General features: G+C 43.0%; 1 protein-coding gene across 2 annotated transcripts in view; it reads left to right on the top strand.

Annotated features, from left to right (window-relative positions):
- The window catches only part of SERPINF1 (serpin family F member 1), a 91,411-nt gene that overhangs the window by 43,075 nt on the left and 27,732 nt on the right, over window positions 1-20,604 (top strand). The window contains exons 1-3 of one of the 2 annotated variants that reach the window (XM_040338375.1): window positions 2,209-2,228; window positions 11,957-12,039; window positions 17,285-17,468. In XM_040338375.1, coding sequence (XP_040194309.1) covers window positions 11,965-12,039; window positions 17,285-17,468 — 259 coding nt within the window. In that variant the 5' untranslated portion in view covers window positions 2,209-2,228; window positions 11,957-11,964. Of the gene's footprint in view, window positions 1-2,208; window positions 2,229-11,956; window positions 12,040-17,284; window positions 17,469-20,604 lie in introns of those variants that run through there. The other variant, XM_040338374.1, reaches the window with a different exon arrangement.

The following is a 20,604-nucleotide window of genomic DNA, read 5'->3' as shown; positions in this document are numbered from 1 at the left end:
CAGCCGTCGTATTTTACGTTGTTTACGTAGTAGTACGTGAATAGGGCTGGGCGTAGGTTACGTCACGTAGTAGGCAGTGATTCGACGTATCTTATGGAGTATTTTCAACGTGATTCTGAGCATGCACACTGGGAAGCATCCACGGGACGGCGCATGCGCCGTTCATTCGGCCCATCATTTGCATGGGGTCACGGTTCATTTAAATGTATCACGCCCACTTTCACCTACTTTGAATTAGGCTGGCGTACGCCTAGGAATTTACTTTACGCTGGCGTAACGTTGGGAGCAAGTGCTTTGTGAATACTGTGCTTGCCTCTCTGTGTTACGTCAACGTAGCGCATATGAGATGCGCTACGCCGGCATAAAGATGCGCTCAGGTATGTGAATCCAGGCCCTAGAGTTCAAATACGTGTCTGGTGATTTGAGAAATCCAGCATGGCTACGAAATTGAGAATTACCTAGCTGTCAGTTTCCCATTGATGAGTGTTAGTTGCTATGAATATGTTGTGTTTATGAATATGTACCCCAATACATCTAGTCCATCTGCATTACGCTTTCACAGATGAAATGGATGCATCATTTATTTATTTTAAACACTCCTAGCAATTTGGACTTATGTTAAATCTGTTTTTTCTAGTAGACTAATAAATATCATTTCCATCTAAATATTTTTCTCAGAATATGAAGATTTTCTGAAATGAAAAAGTGATTCAACTTCTCTACTGGAAAATTACAAATTATAATAAAATGTATGAGTCAATGTGCTTGTTTTAGTAACAGATTTTGAACATTATGAACCAAATCTTTCTCATGCTGCTTAAACGAGATGGTAAATGTTGTGCATTATCCCTGCCTTTACATGTTCCCTATCCTTCTGTTCATAATTAAGAAAAAAAATCCAGAAAGGGTAGAGGAAACATTGATAATGGCCACAGCAGATGTGCAGGAACTGGAACTTGAGATCCCTAAAAAAATATAAGAAACTGTCCCAGGATGGCTGTGTCCCAGACTGGTCCCAGAACCTGTACTGTGCCCTCCTGCCTCCCCCATACTGTGTTCTTTGCGTTGTTTGTCTTTGATTTATGGCATTTTTTTATTGTTTAAAATCGATTTGATTGAAAGTACTAATAAATATATGCTTAATTCTATTAACTATTTATACTTTGGTGTCTAATTTGGGGCAAACTGGTAGGAGGCCCCAAGAGCATTACTTTGCCCAGGGGCCCCTGATGCTATTAAGATGGCCTTGCTGGGACTGATGTAAGGAGGTGTATTTTACCCCCTTATCTCCCTTTCAGATTAGTTCCCTTCATCCAAGCAAATGAGCTGGATTGTGCCACTGCAGTTTTACAGCAGGTTCCCTGTTTTTCCTTAATGGGACCAATTTACACTTGTTCATGTTGTCTTGTGTGCTTCCCCGTTCCTTAGCTGTTGGTGGTTTTCTTTATCCACCTTCTTAGTGGTGGTGCATTTTGTTGAAAGTGAATTTGAGAAAATGTAAGAGGTTGACATAGAGGGGTGAATTTATTAAAGGCAAATAGACTGTACACTTTGCAAGTGCAGTTGCACTAATTTTCCCTAGAGCTTAGTACATGTGGTAAAGCTCTGCTGATTTCCATCATCCAATCATGTGCAATCAAAAATGCATTTTTTTTAAATTTTCCTTCCACTTAATTGGGTATTCTTTATGAAGTGAAGCTTTTTAACCACCTGACCTCTCAAAGATTTACCCCCCCCCCTTCATGGCTGAGCCATTTTATGTGATACGGCACTGCGTTACTTTACCTGACAACTGTGTGATCATGCAACAATATACCCAAATAAAATAGTATGTAATGTTTTCGCTATAAAAAAAAAATGTAAATTTCGGGGAAAAACAGAATTATATTTTTTACCTTCTGCTATAAAGCATACCCAATAGAAAAAAAAAAAAAATCCTTATAAATTTAGGCCAATATGTACATGCTATATGTTTTTGGTTAAAAATGGCAATAATGGTATAATAATTGGTTTACACAAGTTATACCGTCTATAAACTATGGTATATACTGTATTTTTATTTTTTATACTAGTAATTGTGGCGATCAGCAACTTATAGCGGGACTACAATATTGTGATGGACAATCGGACACTTTGCGGGAACCAGTGACACCAATACAGTGATCAGTGCTAAAAATATGCATCACTGTACAAATGACACTATCTGGCAAGGGGGTTAAACATCTAGGGTGAGCAAGGGGTTAACTGTGTGCCTAGCCAGTGTTTTTGTGTACTGTATGTGCTGCTTTTACTAGGGGAAGAGATGGATTTTATTCCATGGGGTACAAAACCCACCCCTTACCCTGTCACAATGGAGATCTGCCTTGGTTTTTTCACGAGTGGGGACTGGGTATGCAGGGAGTAGGGTAACAAAAGCAGGATCCCTTTCCTGTTTTATCGGTTCAGTACACAATTTGTTTAAGAGTACACGTCCTAATGAAGAGAACCTTTTGAACCCCTAAAATTCATTGGATTTTTGTAACATGGTTGTGAGTCAAATTGAGTCTGGGCTTAATACTTTATGCTTTGAACGCTTTCCTCTGTGCACACCCATTCCCTACTGAGGGTGGACATTCTGTTTAAAGGGAGCTGGAGCTGCTTTATAGAGAAAAAAGGAAAATTTATTATCATACTTACCGTAATTTTCCTTTCCTGATGGACTCCATGGCAGCCTACGTGTGGGTTAATCCCGCCTCCTCTCCATTGATAGGACCTCATACCCATAAAGATTTACTCACCGCCCAGTACTGGTGTTCCGTAACTATCCCGACTCCATTATTTCAGGGTGGGAACTCCGTCTGCCATGGAGTCCATCAGGAAAGGAAAATTACGGTAAGTATGATAATAAATTTTCCTTTTTCCTGACTGACTCCATGGCAGCCTACGTGTGGGAAATAACTAGCCAGACCACACGGGTGGGTATGCTGAACAAAAAATAAATTTTAATTTGTCCCGTCAACTGACAAAACTGATAAACCAAAATTCACAGAGGAAAGAGATGCAGGCTCAACACAGTAATGAGACATAAAGGTATGTATAGAAGACCAAGAGGCCGCTCTGCAGATGACATCTGGAGCCACATGACGAGCTGCCGCCCAGGAAGCTGCCATCCCTCTGGTAGAGTGAGCTGTCACCGCTTGCGGGGGAGCCAAGCCCTTCGCCCTGTACGCCTGCTGAATTGTCTGAACGATCCAGGCCGCGATTGTTCTGGCAGAAGCCTTTTTCCCCTTGTTACTGCCTGAGTGCAGGATGAACAAATGATCTGAACGTCTAAAGGGGGACGTCATCTGGATGTATTCAGAAAGGATCTTGCCCATGTCTAGAGGGTGAGTCTCATTGGAATCCGAAGACCTGAAGGTAGGAAGGACAACTTCTTGATTCTCATGAAAGACAGAAGAAACTTTCGGATTTGAACCCAGCATGGGTATCAAAACCACCCGATCCGGGAAGAAGGTCAGGAATGGCTCCTTGTGACCCAGGAAACCAATCTCCGACACTCTTTTGGCCGAGGTGATAGCGACCAAGAATGCTACTTTAGCTGAAAAGTCCTTTATAGAGGACGGGGAAGGCCCCGACGTACTGAGTCCACTCAGAAAATCCAGGACTAGTGGGAGATCCCACTTGGGAAATCTTGGCTTCCTTTGAGGTTTCAGCCTTGATGCCCCTCGAAAGAATTGTTTGATTAGTGGGTGTACTGCCCACGGAATTCCAGAGAAGGCCGACAGAGCCGAGATTTGAACTCTCAGTGAACTTACGGATAGGGGAAGATCTAACCCCGTTTGGAGAAAACTCAATACATCTTGGATTTCTGGATTCCTAAAGGACCTGCCTGAGACCGTAGAGAATTCTACAAATTTAGCCCAAATTCTTCCGTAGACTTTATTCGTGCTTGCCCTTCTCGAGCTCATCAGCGTGGAGATCACCCCAGAGGCGCAGCCGAGGGATTCTAGCCTCTCCCTTTCAAGAACCAGACCGTCAGTTTCATCAGAGCCGGACAGGGGTGTAGGAGTGAACCCTGAGAGAGAAGATCCGGTCTGACTGGTAGAGGTACTGGGTCCCGATAGCTCAGTTGGACTAGGAGAGGGAACCATGGCCTGTTCGGCCAGTAAGGAGCCACTAGTGTCACCTCGACCTCTTCCGCCTGAAGTCTCTGTAGAAATCTCAGTATTACTGGGATCGGGGGAAAAGCATATGCTCTCTGGAAATTCCACCGATCTGTCAAGGCATCCGTCCCGATCGCCTGACTGCAATGACCTCTCGAGTAGAACTTCTCCATCTTGGCATTGTGCTGTGAAGCAAAAAGATCTACTTGGGGACTGACTCCCAGAGACAAAATCCATTGGAGCGTTTGAAAGTGTAGAGACCACTCGTTGATGTCCACCTGAGTGCGAGAAAGAAAGTCTGCCTGGGAGTTCTGTACTCCGGGAATAAAGACTGCTGTCAGGTTGACCAGGTTTTCCTGTGCCCACTTCATGATGGGTTCGACTTCCCGTAGAAGAGACGAACTCCGTGTCCCTCCTTGCCTCTTGACATAGGACACTGCTGTGGTATTGTCCATCCTCAACAGTACTGACTCTCCCTTCAGGAGTTGGGAGAAGGACTGGAGGGCACACCAGGCTGCTCGAAGTTCTAGGATATTCGAGCCCGGATTGCGGAGGCGAGCACCCCATCTGCCCTGTGCCATGTTTGTACCACATAGGGCCCCCCAGCCGTAGCCACTGGCATCGGTCGTTACTGTGACCCAGGAGACCGGGGCGATGGAGTGGCAGTTCCGTAGATTTTTTGGCTGAAGCCACCAAAAGAGGCTGCTCCTCATGGAGGATGAGATGCGAATCTGCTGATTCTTGTTGCCTGATTTCCACTGCTTGAGGAAGCCGGACTGGAAGGGACGTAGTCTCCACAATGCCCATTTCACCATGGGGGTTGTGGAGACCATTGTTCCGATGATCTTTAGACACTGGAATGCCTTCAGGTGGTGGGTGTCTAACGCTCGAGAAATCCTCTCTTGAATCACCGGGATCTTTTCCATCGGAAGAGAGATGGTTTTCTTCACTGTGTCGAACTGGGCCCCCAGATATACTAGGCACTGAGTTGGTTCCAGATGGCTTTTCGCTAAGTTCAGGAGCCAACCGAATTCGGACAGGATCGAGATTACCTGATCTCTTTGCTTTAAGAGCTGTGTCTTGTCCTGGGCTAGGACAAGGAGGTCGTCTAGATAATGATAAAGTCTTATCTTTTTCAGTCTGATAAGGGCCACTACAGCCAACAGGGTTTTGGTGAAGACTCGTGGTGAGGTTGTCAGCCCAAAGGGTAGGCACACAAATTGAAGGTGTTCTTGTCCAACGTGGAACCTGAGATATTTCTGTAGCTCGATTGCCACCGGAACGTGGAAATAAGCGTCCTTCAGATCTATCGAGATCATCCAATCGCCTGGCTGTATGGCTCGCTGGATTGTTGACAGGGTTTCCATCTTGAACCTTCTGTGTTTTATAGGTTTGTTTAGATAGGTCAAATCTATGACTGGACGCCAAGCACCGCTTTTCTTCTGCACCAAGAAGAGGGGGGAGTATACTCCATGAAACTGTTCGTCCTTTGGGACGCAAACTACTGCTCCTTGGGATTTGAGTAGATCCACATAGGTTAGAAGGACCTGTCTTTGTTCCGCTGATCTTGGGAGAAGGGTGGAAATGAACCTTGGAAGAGGAATGCTGGAGAACGACCATGCGTGGCCTGATGTTATTGTCTTGATGACCCAAAAGTCCGTGATCGAGGCCGCCCAAACGTGCCGAAAGAGGAGCAGTCGAGCTCCCACCCGATCCGCCTGGGCGGGCGTTGTCTCAAAAGGACTTAGCCTGATCGCGTCCACTCGACGCTTGGTTAGAAGGCGCTGGTTTGCGAAAAGATGCACGGCCTCTACCCCAGTTTCTTCTGAAGTTACCGCCAGGTCTGTAGGCGCGAGCTTCTCTAGTGCGGTCCGGGCTATACCTTCGGAATTGAGGTTTCTTCTTACCGGACTGACGCCTATCCTGGGGGAGAAAACCTGATTTACCACCTGTAGCTTTAGAAATGGCGTCATCCAGCTTGTTGCCAAACAGGGATGATCCCTCAAAGGGAATCTTACACCAATTTTGTTTGGACGATGGGTCGGCGACCCAGGGGCGCAACCACAAGGCCCTTTTGGCTGTAACAGAGGACAGCATAATTCTTGCCAATAGGCGAATTAAATCAACGGATGCCTCCCCCAGAAAGGCAACTGCAAGTTTAAGTTCTGAAGTAGCAGAACTTCTGGCCAGCTCTTCCGAGACACCTTTAAGGAAGGAGTCCACATTTTCCGTCCAGGCCTCCATTGCTTTGGATAAAGCTGCCAAGGCCAAAGCAGGTTTGCAGGCTGTGCCGGCCAGACCGTAGATTCTTTTGAGGTCTTGATCCATTCTCCTATCAAGACCGTCCTTGAAAGATACTGAATCAGCCAGTGGCAGTGTAACATGTTTGGCAAGTCGTGTCACTGCTGCGTCTACCACAGGAATATTCTCCAGGTGTTTAACGTCATCTGCTTTGAAGGGATACAGTCTGGAGGCCTTGTTGGCCATAGAGGACCTCTTGTCTACTCTACTCCATTCTTCTTCAAAGATGCCCTTTAGTTCGGTTAACAACGGAAAACTTGGGCGTTCCTTCCCCAGGCGTTTAAAATATTTCTTTTGCTTAGCTGGAGAAGTAGGTTGCTCTTCCCATAAGAGAGCCTCTTTGATTGCCTTGATAAGTGGTGTCACTTGGGAGAAGTCGAATTCCAGACTCTCCACATCGCTTTCCAGTTCACCCTCCTGGGAATCTGGGGAAGCAGCGCGAGGCTGGGAAGGACCAGGATCCTCATGGACCTCAATGATTGGAGAACCAGACCTGATGGTACCGGTTTGACTTTGTGTGTGGGAGACATTTTCTCTCAAAGATTTTTGCACCACACGTTCCACAAGAGACTCGATACGACGATCTTCAGTCTCCTTTTCCCCAACCGCCCGGGCGTAGCATCGGTCACATAATGATTTGCCCTCCGGGACGTAAGTGTCACATCCCCAGCAAGCTCTGTGATCAGAGCGGCTATCGTGGCGGTGGGAGCGGTGTCTGGAGGAGGAATGGGAACTTCTCCTCTGATGGGAAGATGAAGATGGAGATCTTCGTTTACTCTTTGATTTGGATTTAGAAGATGAACGTTGATGCGGCCTGGCAAGGTCTGCGGATTCGATAACGGCATAAGGATCAGGACCGGAAGGGCTGAGAAAAAACAAATATATATAGGGGAAATAAGTCAGACAATTATATAAAGTGAGACTTCCACCCCTACGCCCCCCCTCACCCGCACATACCTTGTGCGTGAGGGCTGGCCACCTGTAGACGGTGACTGGTCCATAGTGTCTTGGACCTGCATAGTACTGTGAACAGCGGAAGAGATCCTAAGGTGCCAGATGAAAAATAAAAATATAAGACACTGTCCCTTTAAGAAGGGGAAACATTTTCCAAATGCCATAGAGAAAATATAATTTAAAAAATTGCTATGCAAGGAAAAAACAATACATTAAGAAAATTAATTAATAATATGCAGTACCTAAAATCATCTCTAAACAATGCATGAGAAGGAATAGCAGGTTTGGGATCCATGCCTAAACATAGGCATAACCCTCACACTAACCTGGCACAGATCACAGTGTCAGCTGCTCGCCTGTCAGGAAAAACCCCAATGTACACAGGCGAGCAGCTGATTTTAAAATCCCCGCCGATGACGTCAGACGCTGTCCACGTACGCGCCTGCGCAGTGGTGAATGACTCAACGGCGCCTGCGCGGCCGCCGCGAGTCTCGTCCGACTGCGCATGCGCGAACCAAGCCTCGCTCTGAGAGAGGGCATTGCGCATGCGCGAAGGGCTCTGATGCTCACACCAGGAAGAGGAAGAAAACGGCGCTGGAACGCAGGAGCGCTCCAGCCGCCATACAGGCAAAATACACAAACAAAACGATATACAACACATAGGTGACTGCCATGAGTAAAATAAGACCTTGCCAGCCAGAAGTCCGGATCTTCAGCACACACAGCAACAACCACACAGCGGAGGGGAAAGTTGCTGCAAAGCTCTCCACCCGCCCATGGCTGGGATCCGAGCTGCACCGCTTAAAGTGTGCTATCCTTTTTCCAAGTAAGTCTTGAACAACTCTGTATTTCCTTGATCCATGGAGGAGGACAAAAAAGGAACACCAGTACTGGGCGGTGAGTAAATCTTTATGGGTATGAGGTCCTATCAATGGAGAGGAGGCGGGATTAACCCACACGTAGGCTGCCATGGAGTCAGTCAGGAAAGATAAATTATGTAAATCCTGAATGGATTCATATAATTAAACAGGAAGGTTCAGAAGAGCTGTGAGATTATTATAAATGTCATATTAAAGCTGTTGGGTGTCCCTTCCGCCTGCATTGGTCCAATTAACTTGAATTAGCTATAGGATATGGTATAAGGAGGGCAGGATACAATCTTTATTTGTACAATAAAGAATTGCTTATATAGTGAGGCCTATCAGTGCCTATTGATGATGTCTAGCAGGAGTTACATTAAAGCGGAGTTCCACCCTAAAAATTACCTTTCTATTAACAGCTTGCCTTTAATGTAAAAAATTCAAATAAAAAAATAAATCATTTTTTTTTAACTCACTTCTATCTGGCTGTTACTAGGCCGTATTCGTAATCTGCCTAGTTCCTGGTTCTACGTGGTTTAACTTCCTGTCTTAAGACCCCACTGTCTCCTGGGAAATGATGACACTCATTTCCCAGGAGTCTCTGGGCATTACTGTGCCTAAAAATCACCCAGCATGCACCTCTCCCTGAAAACCAGGAAGAAAAAGAAACTGGGCTTCACATGCCCACACATGTGATAAATACGGCCACAACATGAGCTGGAGGATATAAGGCAAGTGTTTGCAATGTTTTCTGGAATGATTGGGGAGCTATTAATATGTTTTAGGGACTATTTAATGTGATTAATTTTAGCTTGCAAAATTATTTTTTTTAATTATGCCCGGAACCCCGCTTTAAGTAGATTTCTGGAGTCAGGCTTGTCAGCTTAAAATAAACCTGTCACAACCTGGGGCAATCCAAACTGAAAATACAATGTGTAATATCTGCAGCTGCATTTATATGCAAATTTCAACTTGCTTTAAATGTTAAATGGGTTTTCCAGCCATTTTTTTTAAGTTTATTAAAAGTCAGCAGCTACAAAAAGTCTAGCTGCTGGCTTTTAATAAACAGACACTTACCTGCTCTACGGCTCCAGCGACGCGCCGGCCGGGGGTCCGCTCCTCACCCCCCCCTTGCCGGCCGGCGTCTTCATTCCTAGTGTGGGCACCCGGCAGTGACAGCTTTCGGCTTCACGGCCGGGCACCCACTGCGCATGCGCGAGTGGCACTGCGCATGCGCGAGCGGCGCGGCGCCATCCGGTTGGACAGGCGCTCGCCTACAGGGAGGGGCTGTGAAAAGGTGATTAAGCTAATCGCCTTTCCAGCCCCTCGGCGGAAGTGGGACAGGAAGTCCCCTTCTCCTGAAGCCCCCACACCCCCCCAAAAAAATTACATGCCAAATGTGGCATGTAAGGGGGCGAGGAGTGGGTTAAGCGGAAGTTCCATTTTTAGGTGGAACTCCGCTTTAAGCTTGTTACACCCCATCACAAAGAAGGACCAATAGGAAGTCCTAAGTGGTGCCAGAAAATGGAGCTATGCTTCACTTTTACAGGTAGAAATCAAGATTTGCATATAAATTATGCTGTCTCTGGATCGTCTTTTGATCTATTCCCACTATTCATACATTTTCCTAACATGCTTAGTCTGTATTGCCTTAGGGTAAGGGTTAGTTACAAGTCTACAGCATAACAGTACAAAAAAAAAAAAACTATACTTTTTCAAGATGTCTGGCTGGGTGTGATGATGTTAGGATGGGGAATGATGGGACCCACAGATAAATGGAGCACAAATAAGTGGGAGTTTGGGATAGAGATGAGTTCAGAGCACACCCAATATAATATAAGCTAAGGAGACACTGCCCAACAGAATCAACGACAGCAATAAAACCCAACAAAAGGCTTTGCCTCAAACTAAAAAAAAAAGTTTTTGTTGGAGAGATTTCTTTGGCATATTTTTTTGGTTGCACAAAAAGGAAAGCCATGAAAAAATAGCTTGTTGAGGAATCCCCCACCCATTTCCTATTCTGTTATTGTTTCACCATTACAAGAATTAACCACAAGGACGTCCTCAGGCATCATCCCAGTATGAAAATGTTCAGCCAGCGACTCCCTGTACCGCAAAAGTGATTTGAGTTGCTGAATAGCCACTTGATCACTTCTGCGGATGGTGGAAGGGGTTCTGCCTCTCTGTTTACCTGGCTCTTAGCAGCCAATAAGACCAATTTGTGTCTGATTGGCTGCATTGGAGGCCAGAGGAGGGATTTGGGGTCTATTACACCCTTGATCGCTCCATAAAGAGGTGCCACAAGGATTGTTGTTCATCCCCTGAGATAGCAATAAAGTTAAAATTAGAGAATGTAAAAGAAAAAAGTTTTGGATAAAATAAATAATAATAAAAAATAAAAAAAATCTGTCCCCACTCGCCAATACAAACGTTACTCCCGCACGCATATGTAAACCGTGATCGCACCACAGAAGTGAGGTATTGTGGTGAATGTCAGAGTGAGACCAATAATTCTAGCACCAGACTTCCTGTGTATCTTTAAACTGGTAACTGGTAAAAGTAGTATAAAGCATCGCTTATGGAGAATTATAAGTACCATAGTTTGCCGCCGTTCCACGGGCAGATGCAATTTTAAAGCGTGACATGTTAGGTATCTATTTACTTGGTATAACATAATCTTTCATATTTTACGAAAACAAAATGGTATTATGTTTGTGTATAATAAAATTCATTAAAGTGTATTTTTTCCAGAAAAATTGGATTTGAAAAACTGGTGCGCAAATATTGTGTGACATAAAAAATTGTAACACTTATCATTTTATTCTATAGGGCCTCTGCTATGTACATATATATATATGTATATCTTTGGGGTTCTAAGTAATTTTCTAGCAAAAAAAAAAGTAGATTTCTACATGTATGTGAGAAGTATCAGAATTGGCCCGACTGGCAAGTGGTTAAGGAGAAGTATCTAATGCCCTGTACATACGATCGGTTCGCCTGATCATCAGATATCCGATGAAGCTGACTTTTATCAGTCTTGCCTACACACCATCGGTTAAAAATCTGATCGTGTCCAACACAGTGACGTAAAACACAACGACGTGCAGAGAAAAATGAAGTTCAATGCTTCCGAGTATGCGTCGACTTGATTCTGAGCATGCGTGGATTTTTGACCGATGGATTTCCCCACAGACGACCTTTTTTTTTTATTGTTTTTTTAACCATACGAAAATTTTAAAACAGGTTCTATTTTTTGTTCACCGATGGGAAAAAAACTGATGGGGCCCACACACGATCGGTTCGTCCGATGAAAACGGTCCATTTTCATCAGATGAACCGATCGTGTGCACTGGACAATAGAGACACATAGAAAAAAAAATCATTAGGGCAAGATAAGGTTGGAGACCCGACAGATTTTTTAATGCGGTCTGTGTCTGTGGTTTCCCTCAGTTTCTGTCTGGGTGACAATGTTGTCACAGAGACAGGAAGTGAGGAAAAAAAAGTTCCAATCTTTCTTTATGGTATCCAAAAAAAAAAATTTAAAATGGTCTGGAATTACAAATATCTGATCCACCACTTCTTTTTTTTCCAGTACATCAATTTCGTCATAGTATGTAAAGCGTTGCAGCACATATTTGTACTGTATTTATTATCAATTTCCAAATTCCTTTACGATCTTTAATGTGATATTTTCTACAGGACTCACCATGAAGAACTACTTGGTTTTCCTTCTTGCTGCGACTATTTTCTCTTTCACCAGCTCTCAAGATGCTGCAGAGGAGGTGAGAAACGTGCATGTTTTCAGCCAATAAATATTTTGTTCTCAGCATTGTCAACAAACACACATAGCAGTGAGTTTGAAACAACATCACAGATGCAATGTAGAGGGGTGGTTGGTGTTTTGTGGACACCGACATCTGCAGGAACTGAAGTGCTGGAAAAGTAGATATAAACCCAGTTACTAAAATCTCTGCTATCTAGAACATGTTCATGTCATTTCACAAATCTTTTTATATTTAATTTATATATATATATATATATATATATATATATATATATATATATATATATGCGCAACTTTCATTAAAAAAACAACATTTTGATCCTGACATGAAGGTAATTGTTCGAACACCAGTTGGTGTTTTGTGGACACTGACATTTGCAGGAACAAGAGGCTGAAAGTGGTTGTAAACCCTTACAGACCACTTGGGCCTACAGGTAAGCCTAGATTAAGACCCCTTTCACACGTGCTGACCGTATGTCCGCTTTTTCATCCATCCGTTTGCGGATGAAAAAGGGACATACATTGGTCCCTATGAGATTGCGGGTGTCAGCGGATGAACGACGTAAAAAATTCAAAATGCGAGGCGGGAAGGACGGCCATACTTAACATTGAGTACGCCACCATATAGCAGGGGTAACCATACGCCGGCCGGACGTACGTTCGTGGATCGCCGTAACTAGATAATTTGCATACTCGACGCGGAAATCGACGGAAACGCCACCTAGCGGCCGCCGAAAAAATGCACCTGAGATCCAACGACGTATTAAGACGTATGCCTGTCGGATCGATCCCAGATGCCGTCGTATTTTGTTTTGTGGATACAAAACAAAGATACAACGCGGGAACTTTGAAATTACGCGACGTATCAATAGATACGCCGGCGTAATTCTTTTGTGGATCTGGCCCATTGTGTTTTTGGCTCATTTAGTTTAAAAAAATGTAATGGGTGACATGAGAACAGTTTGTATTTTTATGGATGTGTTGTCTTACTTTTAGTGATGCAATGGTATACAGAAAGCTGCAAACTGCTAACTAGACCAGTTTTGCTTAATGATGATTTCACATACCTGATTCTTTGCACACATCAAATGTGTTGTCTTTTACTTGTTTTTTTTTTCTTTTTTAAACCTATGCCTCAATAACATTTGTATTTATTTAAATATATTATCATGGTTACTGGTGCCTACAAAGTGCCTTCCATAGTATTTTCCTCCATATTCCAATATTTGGGGTGGGCACCTTTACTTGTGATCATCGTTAGGCACAAGTGCTATATTTATAAGTAGAATTAAAGGAGTTGATTTACTAAAACTGGAGAATGCGTTACTTCATCCCTGACCTTGGGACTCCACCATGAGTGCTAAGGCAATTCTCATGGTCCTCTCTGAAAATTACCTAAGAACAATTTCAAGGAGATGGAATCTATAGGTTTCTTCCCAAGATAGCTACTATTGCTACACAACTCTCTCAAGGACCTGACATGAGTATCACACAGTAATAACTAATGTAGGATGTTTCACTTCTATGGACAACTTATTCTCTGTCTTTCACAGAATTTGTTTGACTTGGTACTCCAAGAACTTAGTTTATCACCATAATGTTCTTGTAACCTAGTATATGGTAAATTTTTAAGGTTGATTTGCTTAAACCGTAGAATAAGATCTCTCTTGGAAATTATCCGCTGGATCCAATTATACCAACGCATGTGATTTCCTTTGAGAACGCTTAGAGGGTGGCCCGGGCGACCCTTCGCCTCATGACAGATTGATCCCAGGAGGAGTGTCGTGTGGAGGAGGGGGGCTCAGATATCCCCCCCTTTTTTTTTTCTATTACTTTTTGAAATGGTATAGCAAGCAGATCCACAACAGGAGAATGCAAAATCTGCTGCAGCTCTGCATCATAACCAGTTTCCAGGTTGTTGTTTTTTTGTCAAAACTTAAAGTGGAAGTCCAGTTTTTTCCCCCAATTAATAGTATGTTAAATATCTTTATTATAATTATTGATTTTCTGGCTAGCTGATTGTTTAGCTTAGAAAGTTTTATTTAAGCCAGACAACCAGCTTCTTCCTGTTCTTCAGGGACAACGGAATCTCCCTTTATCCAAATTTTCTAAGTTGTCTTTTACTTCCTGAAAAGGTTGTCAGTGGTTCTTAGACAGGCATGCTTAGACCTGCCCAGCATATCCCATCCCTCATATCCTAAACAGAACATGATCTCCTCCTGTCTTCATAGCCTTGTTTTGACTGGCAGCTTCTCCTGAGAAAGAGGGGGGGGGGGGGGCAGGCTTTGGAAGTATCTTCTGTTTGTTAGAAACTGTAATATAGATTACAATACAACATGGTGCAGATTTTCTACAGTGTACAACCACGTGGTTGTTTCTGCATGCCACTTTGATGATGGCACTGTGTGCATGGTGTGGCACTGTGTGCATTGTATGGCACTGTGTGCATGAAGTGGCACTGTCTGCATGGTATGGCACTGACGGGCACTGTGTTCATGGAGTGGCACTATGTGCATTGTGTGGCACAGGCCCAGCTGCTGTGAATGGGGGAGGGAGCTGGGGAAGAAATATGAAAGAAATTGGCTACAAAAATAACATTTCTGAAAGTGTGGAAGGATACAGATTGATTTTTTTATTGCTCATTACATGTGAGTAATGAGTTTAAGGCTCCATTTCCACTAATGCAACTTGTCATGCAACTTTGGCCACATCCTATTCGTTTCAATAGCAAACATTGCCATCTATGCGACTTTGAAAAGGTACCTGCACTACTTTGATGCAACTTTTAATGCGACTTTGATCCAGAGTGAAGAGTTGGATCAAAGCTGCACTCAAAGTCACACTCTAAATTGCACAGCTTTGGAGTCACACTAGTGGAAACATAGCTTAGGGCTAGAGTGGGACTTTAAGTGCAGCATTGATCAAACTTTACACTCTCTGGATCAAAGTTGCATCAAAGTAGTGCAGGTACCTTTTCAAAGTCACATGACAAGTCATACTAGTGGAAACTGAGCCTTATGCCGCGTACACACGGTCGTTTTTCGGCATGAAAAAAAATGAAATTTTTTCATCATGAAAAAAAAACGAAGTTTTTCCAACTTCATCATTAAAAACAATGTTGCCCACACACCATCGTTTTGGAAAAATGATGAACAAAGCGCGGTGACGTACAACACATACAAAGGAACTCTAAAGGGGAAGTTCTATTCGCCTTTGGCCTGCTTTTAGCCGATTCCTTGATAGCAAAAGACGATTTGCGCTTTTTTGTCTGTTACAGCGTGATGAATTTGCTTACTCCATTATGAATGGTAATTTTACCAGAACGAGCGCTCCCGTCTCATAACTTGCTTCTGGGCATGCGCGGGTTTAAAACGTAGTTTTTGCCCACACACGATCATTTTTTACATCACGAAAAACAACATTTTCAGAAGCCGAAAAACGATGTGAAGCCCACACACGATCATTTTAAATGACATTTTAAAAAATTTAGTTTTTTTTCATGCCGAAAAACGACTGTGTGTACGCGGCATTAGTGTACGTTTCCACTATTTCAACCCCAAGGTTGCACAATTTAGAGTGTGACTTTGATGCATCATTGGGTGCAGCTGTGATCCAACTTTACACTCTCTGGATCAAAGTTGCATCAAAGTAGTGCAGGTACCTTTTCTAAGTTGCTGATAGTCAAAGTCGCATAGATGGGAATGAGTACTATTAAAATCAATGGGCTGTGACTTTTTCATGCGACTTTGTGTCCAAAGTCACATGACAAGCTGCACTAGTGGAAACAGCCTTAGTGTAGTTGCCTGTACTGTTCCTTTAGTGCAGTGTTTCTCAACTCCAGTCCTCAAGGCGCCCCAACAGGTCATGTTTTCAGGCTTTCCATTATTTTTCACAGGTGATTTGATCAGTTTCACTGCCCTAGTAATTACCACAGACATTTCATCTGAGGGAAAATCTGAAAACATGACCTGTTGGGGCGCCTTGAGGACTGGAGTTGAGAAACCCTGCTTTAGTGTATAGTGATCATTGTAGACTGTGAGCTGAGACCCAGAGCACTTCCAGCTTTCATTTTGAGACATAAGGCTGAACTTACCTCACAATAATTATTTCCGGGTGAGAATTTAAGTGTTAGGGTGGACTTCCACTTTAATTGAATTTAGAAGCTGATTGACTACTGTGCAGAGCTGCACCAGATTTTGCAGTCTGCAGTTTTAGTAACTCAACCCCAGTGTGTAGTAGGAAAAGTCAGGACACAAGGTAAGGTCAGCAACAACAGATTAGGATAAATCAGAATCATGAGGCAAGCTGGATCACATATAGGATAACAGGATGCAGATTTGCTCACAAGTCACAGAACCTCTCAGCAATTCTCCTTAGTTCTGCTGTGCTTTAAACAGACCTCTGGGCGCCAAAAGACAGACGTGCAAGCTAAAACATATGCACAGCCTTAAAGGAGTTGTAAAGGAATTTTTTTTTGCCTAAAATTAATGTCTGCAAGGTAGACAGACAGAATAGTGTAATGATTCTGTTAAAAAATGAGTAAATACCTATTAAATTCCTTCATCTATATCACCTCCGGCGTTCTAGTTTCTGTTCTCTCATTCACTTCCTGGTTTGAGGGGCTCGTTCATGTAAGAACTACATTTCCCAGTATGCATTGCGGGACGCCCAGTAATTCACACCTCCTTAAAGTCTCTAACATGTAGAGAGCGTCCTGCCGCACAGATGTAGCTCCCAGGAGTGGGCGAGCACATCACTGACCACCGCAGTAAAGCCTCCCTTCACGGTGATGAGTAACAATCAGACAAGCAGGAAGTGAACAGAACAGAGAAGAAATAGAGCAACTTCTGAGCAAAAACGAACAATGAGGAAATGAAAAGAGGAATGTCTGCAGGTAAAGGATGCTTATTATGAAAAAAAATATATTTCCTTTACAACCCCTTTAATGCTATGCACTGGTCTATTGTCTGCACATATTTAAGCATAGCCATTTAATTGATCTTCCTGAAAGCTGTGGAGAAACCAACACCTGGAAAGTGGAGGAGTATGCTAACTTTTGGCAAACTAAATTAGATTAAAAAAGTGAGAATTGTTTTTCTTGATGCTTTGGCCACCTCTCTTTTGAATTTGGTTACAAAATAAATTCAGAAAGTACTCATATACACAACTCATGCTTTTCCGGTTTATAATGTTTCTGATAATACTTTGGTAGTAATAATTTTTATCGCCGTTACCAAATCCAGAACCCAACTGTAGTTGTGGAAGAAGAAGAGGATCCATTCTACAAGACTCCAGTCAACAGGCTTGCATCCTCTGCATCCAACTTTGGCTATGACCTTTATCGTATGCATGCAAGCAAGAATCCATCCATCAACATTTTTATGTCACCACTGACCCTTGCCACTGCCCTTTCATCTGTTTCCTTGGGTGAGTACACTATTCTTGATATATTATTTTTATTTGCTTGTTAACGTCGTCGTTATACATTGCTACATTGAAGAGGAATATCGTTGTTATGATAGCAGCTAGCTACCATAACACAGGTACCCTCTTCAAGAGCGGGCGGTCCTCTTTCAGATAAAAGTGGTCTCTGCGGCGGATACACCGCAAGATCACTTTTATCGGCAGCGGGAGAGGGGCCCCCCTTCCGCCGCTTACCGGAGCCGCTGACAGCGACGGAGGCGATCGGATCCTCTTCCGTCAGCGGCGTGGAGATGAGTGAGGGGAAGATGGCCCCAAACCCATCTCCATACCACTGCAGGGCGGAAGCGACGTCAAAACGTCATTTCCACCCAATGCTCTTAAAGGGCCATTTAAAAAAATATATATATAATAATTTTAGAATGACAGAAAAAAATATATATTTTTTTTATTGCATTTTAGTCTAAATATGAGATCTGAGGTCTTTTTGACCCCAGATCTCATATTGAAGAGGGCCTGTCATGCTTTTTCTCTATTACAAGGGATATTTACATTACTTGTAATAAGAATAAAAGTGACCCAAATATTTTTTTTTTTAAGAACAGTGTCAAAATAAAAAAAAAAAAAAAGTAAAATAAATACGATTTTTTTTTTTTAAAGTGCCCCGTCCCGGCGAGCTTGCGCACAGAAGGGAATGTATACGTGAGCAGCTCCCGCATATGAAACCGGTGTTAAAACCACACATGTGAGGTATCGCCGCGATCGTTCGAGCGAGAGCAATAATTATAGCCCTAGAACTCCTCTGAAACTCAAAACATGCTACCTATAGAATTTTTTAAACGTCGCGTATGGAGATTTTTAAGGGTAAAACGTTGTCGCCATTCCACGAGCAGGTGCAACTTTGAAGCGGGACATGTTGAGTATCAATTTACTCAGCGTAACATTATCTTTTACAATATAAAACATTTGGGCTAACTTTACTGTTGTCTTATTTTTTTTAATTCAAAAAAGTGTACGACCGATGCGCAAATACGCTGTGACAAAAAGTATTGCAATGACCGCTGCGCAAATACGCTGTGACAAAAAGTATTGCACTGACCGCAATTTTATTCTCTAGGGTGTTAGAATATATATATATATATATATATATATATATATATATATATATATATATATACATACATACACACACACACACACACACACACATACATATACACACACATACACAATGTTTGGGAGTTTTAAGTAATTTTCTAGCAAAAAAATAAACGTTTCGGTCCTTAAAAATTGTTCTATTAATTGGCAAATTAATTGGCAAACCTTTGTTTTCTCCCAAAAATTGCATTGCATGCAGACAGGACACCATCAGAAAATTCAACCCATTATAAAACACATTGGCCAGCTGAATTTACCTGCAAGTATGCCTTATTAAAGCGGGGGTTCACCCTAAAAAAATATATTTTTTTTCTACCATGCCATGCAGCATACTAGCTTGAGCTACCGTATGCCTTTATTTTTTGCGCCGTACTCACAGTTTAATCGCTTAGTTAAGTTTCAGTAGGTGTTCCTATGCAGAGGGAACATGATTGACGGCCGGCTATGGCGCGTCACGCTTCCCGAAAATAGCCGAAATAGGAATTGGCTCCTCACGGCGCCTGCGCAGTCAGCACCTAGTCTGTGCGCAGGCGCCGTGAACAGCCGAGTCCTAATCCGGCTATTTTCGGGAAGCGTGACGCGCCATAGCCGGCCGTCCATCATGTTCCCTCTGCATAGGAACGCCCATTCCCCGCGGGGAGTCTGAAACTTAACTAAGGGATTAAACTGAGTACGGCGCCAAAAAAATAAATAAAGGCAAACTGTAGCTTACGCTAGTATGCTGCATGGCATATTAGAAATTTGTTTTTTAGGGTGAACCTCTGCTTTAAGTAACATTTGCTGCTATTTGTACATTTGCCTTTTCCATATTTCCATGGGAAATTCTAATTTTTTAACAAAAATTGTTGTCTTTATAATGCAAACGATCATTTTTAAACATTCATTGCTAACAATTGAATCTGTCGATGATTCCTTATTGATTATTAAAAAGAACTGCTGTGCTTGATCCTGCCTGCCAGATGCTGCACATTCAACATCCTATAATGATTAATTTTAGCCCAAATCATTTCATTTGCATTTACCCCATGCATAGCAAAATGCAACAACTCATGATTAGCAGGAGAAAATGAAGCTGAATTCAAAGAACGTACATGCCTCTACATGCCAGTGACAACAAGTGAAAAGCACATATTGGCCCGGATTCAGATAGAATTTACGTTGGCGTATCGATTGATACGCCGCGTAAGTTCTAGGAAGCACCGGCATATCTTCTTTCTGTATTCAGAAAGCAAGATACACCAGAATTTTACTAAGATACGGCCGGCGTAAGTCTCTTACACCGTCGTATCTTAGTTGCATATTTACGCTGGCCACTAGGTGGCGCTTCCGTAGATTTACGCGTAGAATATGCAAATTAGGTAGAAACGCCGATTCACGAACGTAGTAGCGCCTGGCATATATATATGCGTCGTTTACGTAAGGCGTCGGACCGGTGTAAAGTTATCCCTGCTCTATGAGGCGTAGCCAATGTTAAGTATGGACGTCGGGACAGCGTCGAATTTTCCGTCGTTTGCGTAAAACATTCGCGAATAGGGCTTTGCGTAAGTTACGTTTCACGTCGAAAGCATTGACTATTTGTGACGTGATTTGGAGCATGCGCACAGGGATACGTCCACGAACGGCGCATGCGCCGTTCGTAAAGAGCGTCAATTACGCGGGGTCATGATAGATTAACATACAACACGCCCACTACCAGCCAAATTTGAATTAGGCGGGCTTACGCCAACACATTTACACTACGCCGCCGTAACGTAGGGCGCAAGTTCTTTCTGAATACGGAAATTGCGCCCTAAGTTACGGCGGCGTAGTGTATCTCAGATACGCTACGCACGCCTACAACTTAGACTATTCTTTCTGAATCCGGGCCATTGATTCTTTTGTTTGCTTAGCTGTTTTTAAAATTACAACTCCAATTCCAAAGTTGGGGCACCGTGTAAAATCTACATAAAAACAGAATGCAATGAATGATTACATAGTTAGGTTG

This window comes from Rana temporaria, chromosome 2, assembly GCF_905171775.1.
Source record: "Rana temporaria chromosome 2, aRanTem1.1, whole genome shotgun sequence".
In the NCBI taxonomy this organism is placed as follows: Eukaryota; Metazoa; Chordata; class Amphibia; order Anura; family Ranidae; genus Rana; species Rana temporaria.
Note: the sequence above shows the minus strand (reverse complement) of the source record. Positions and strands in the feature narration are given on the sequence as shown.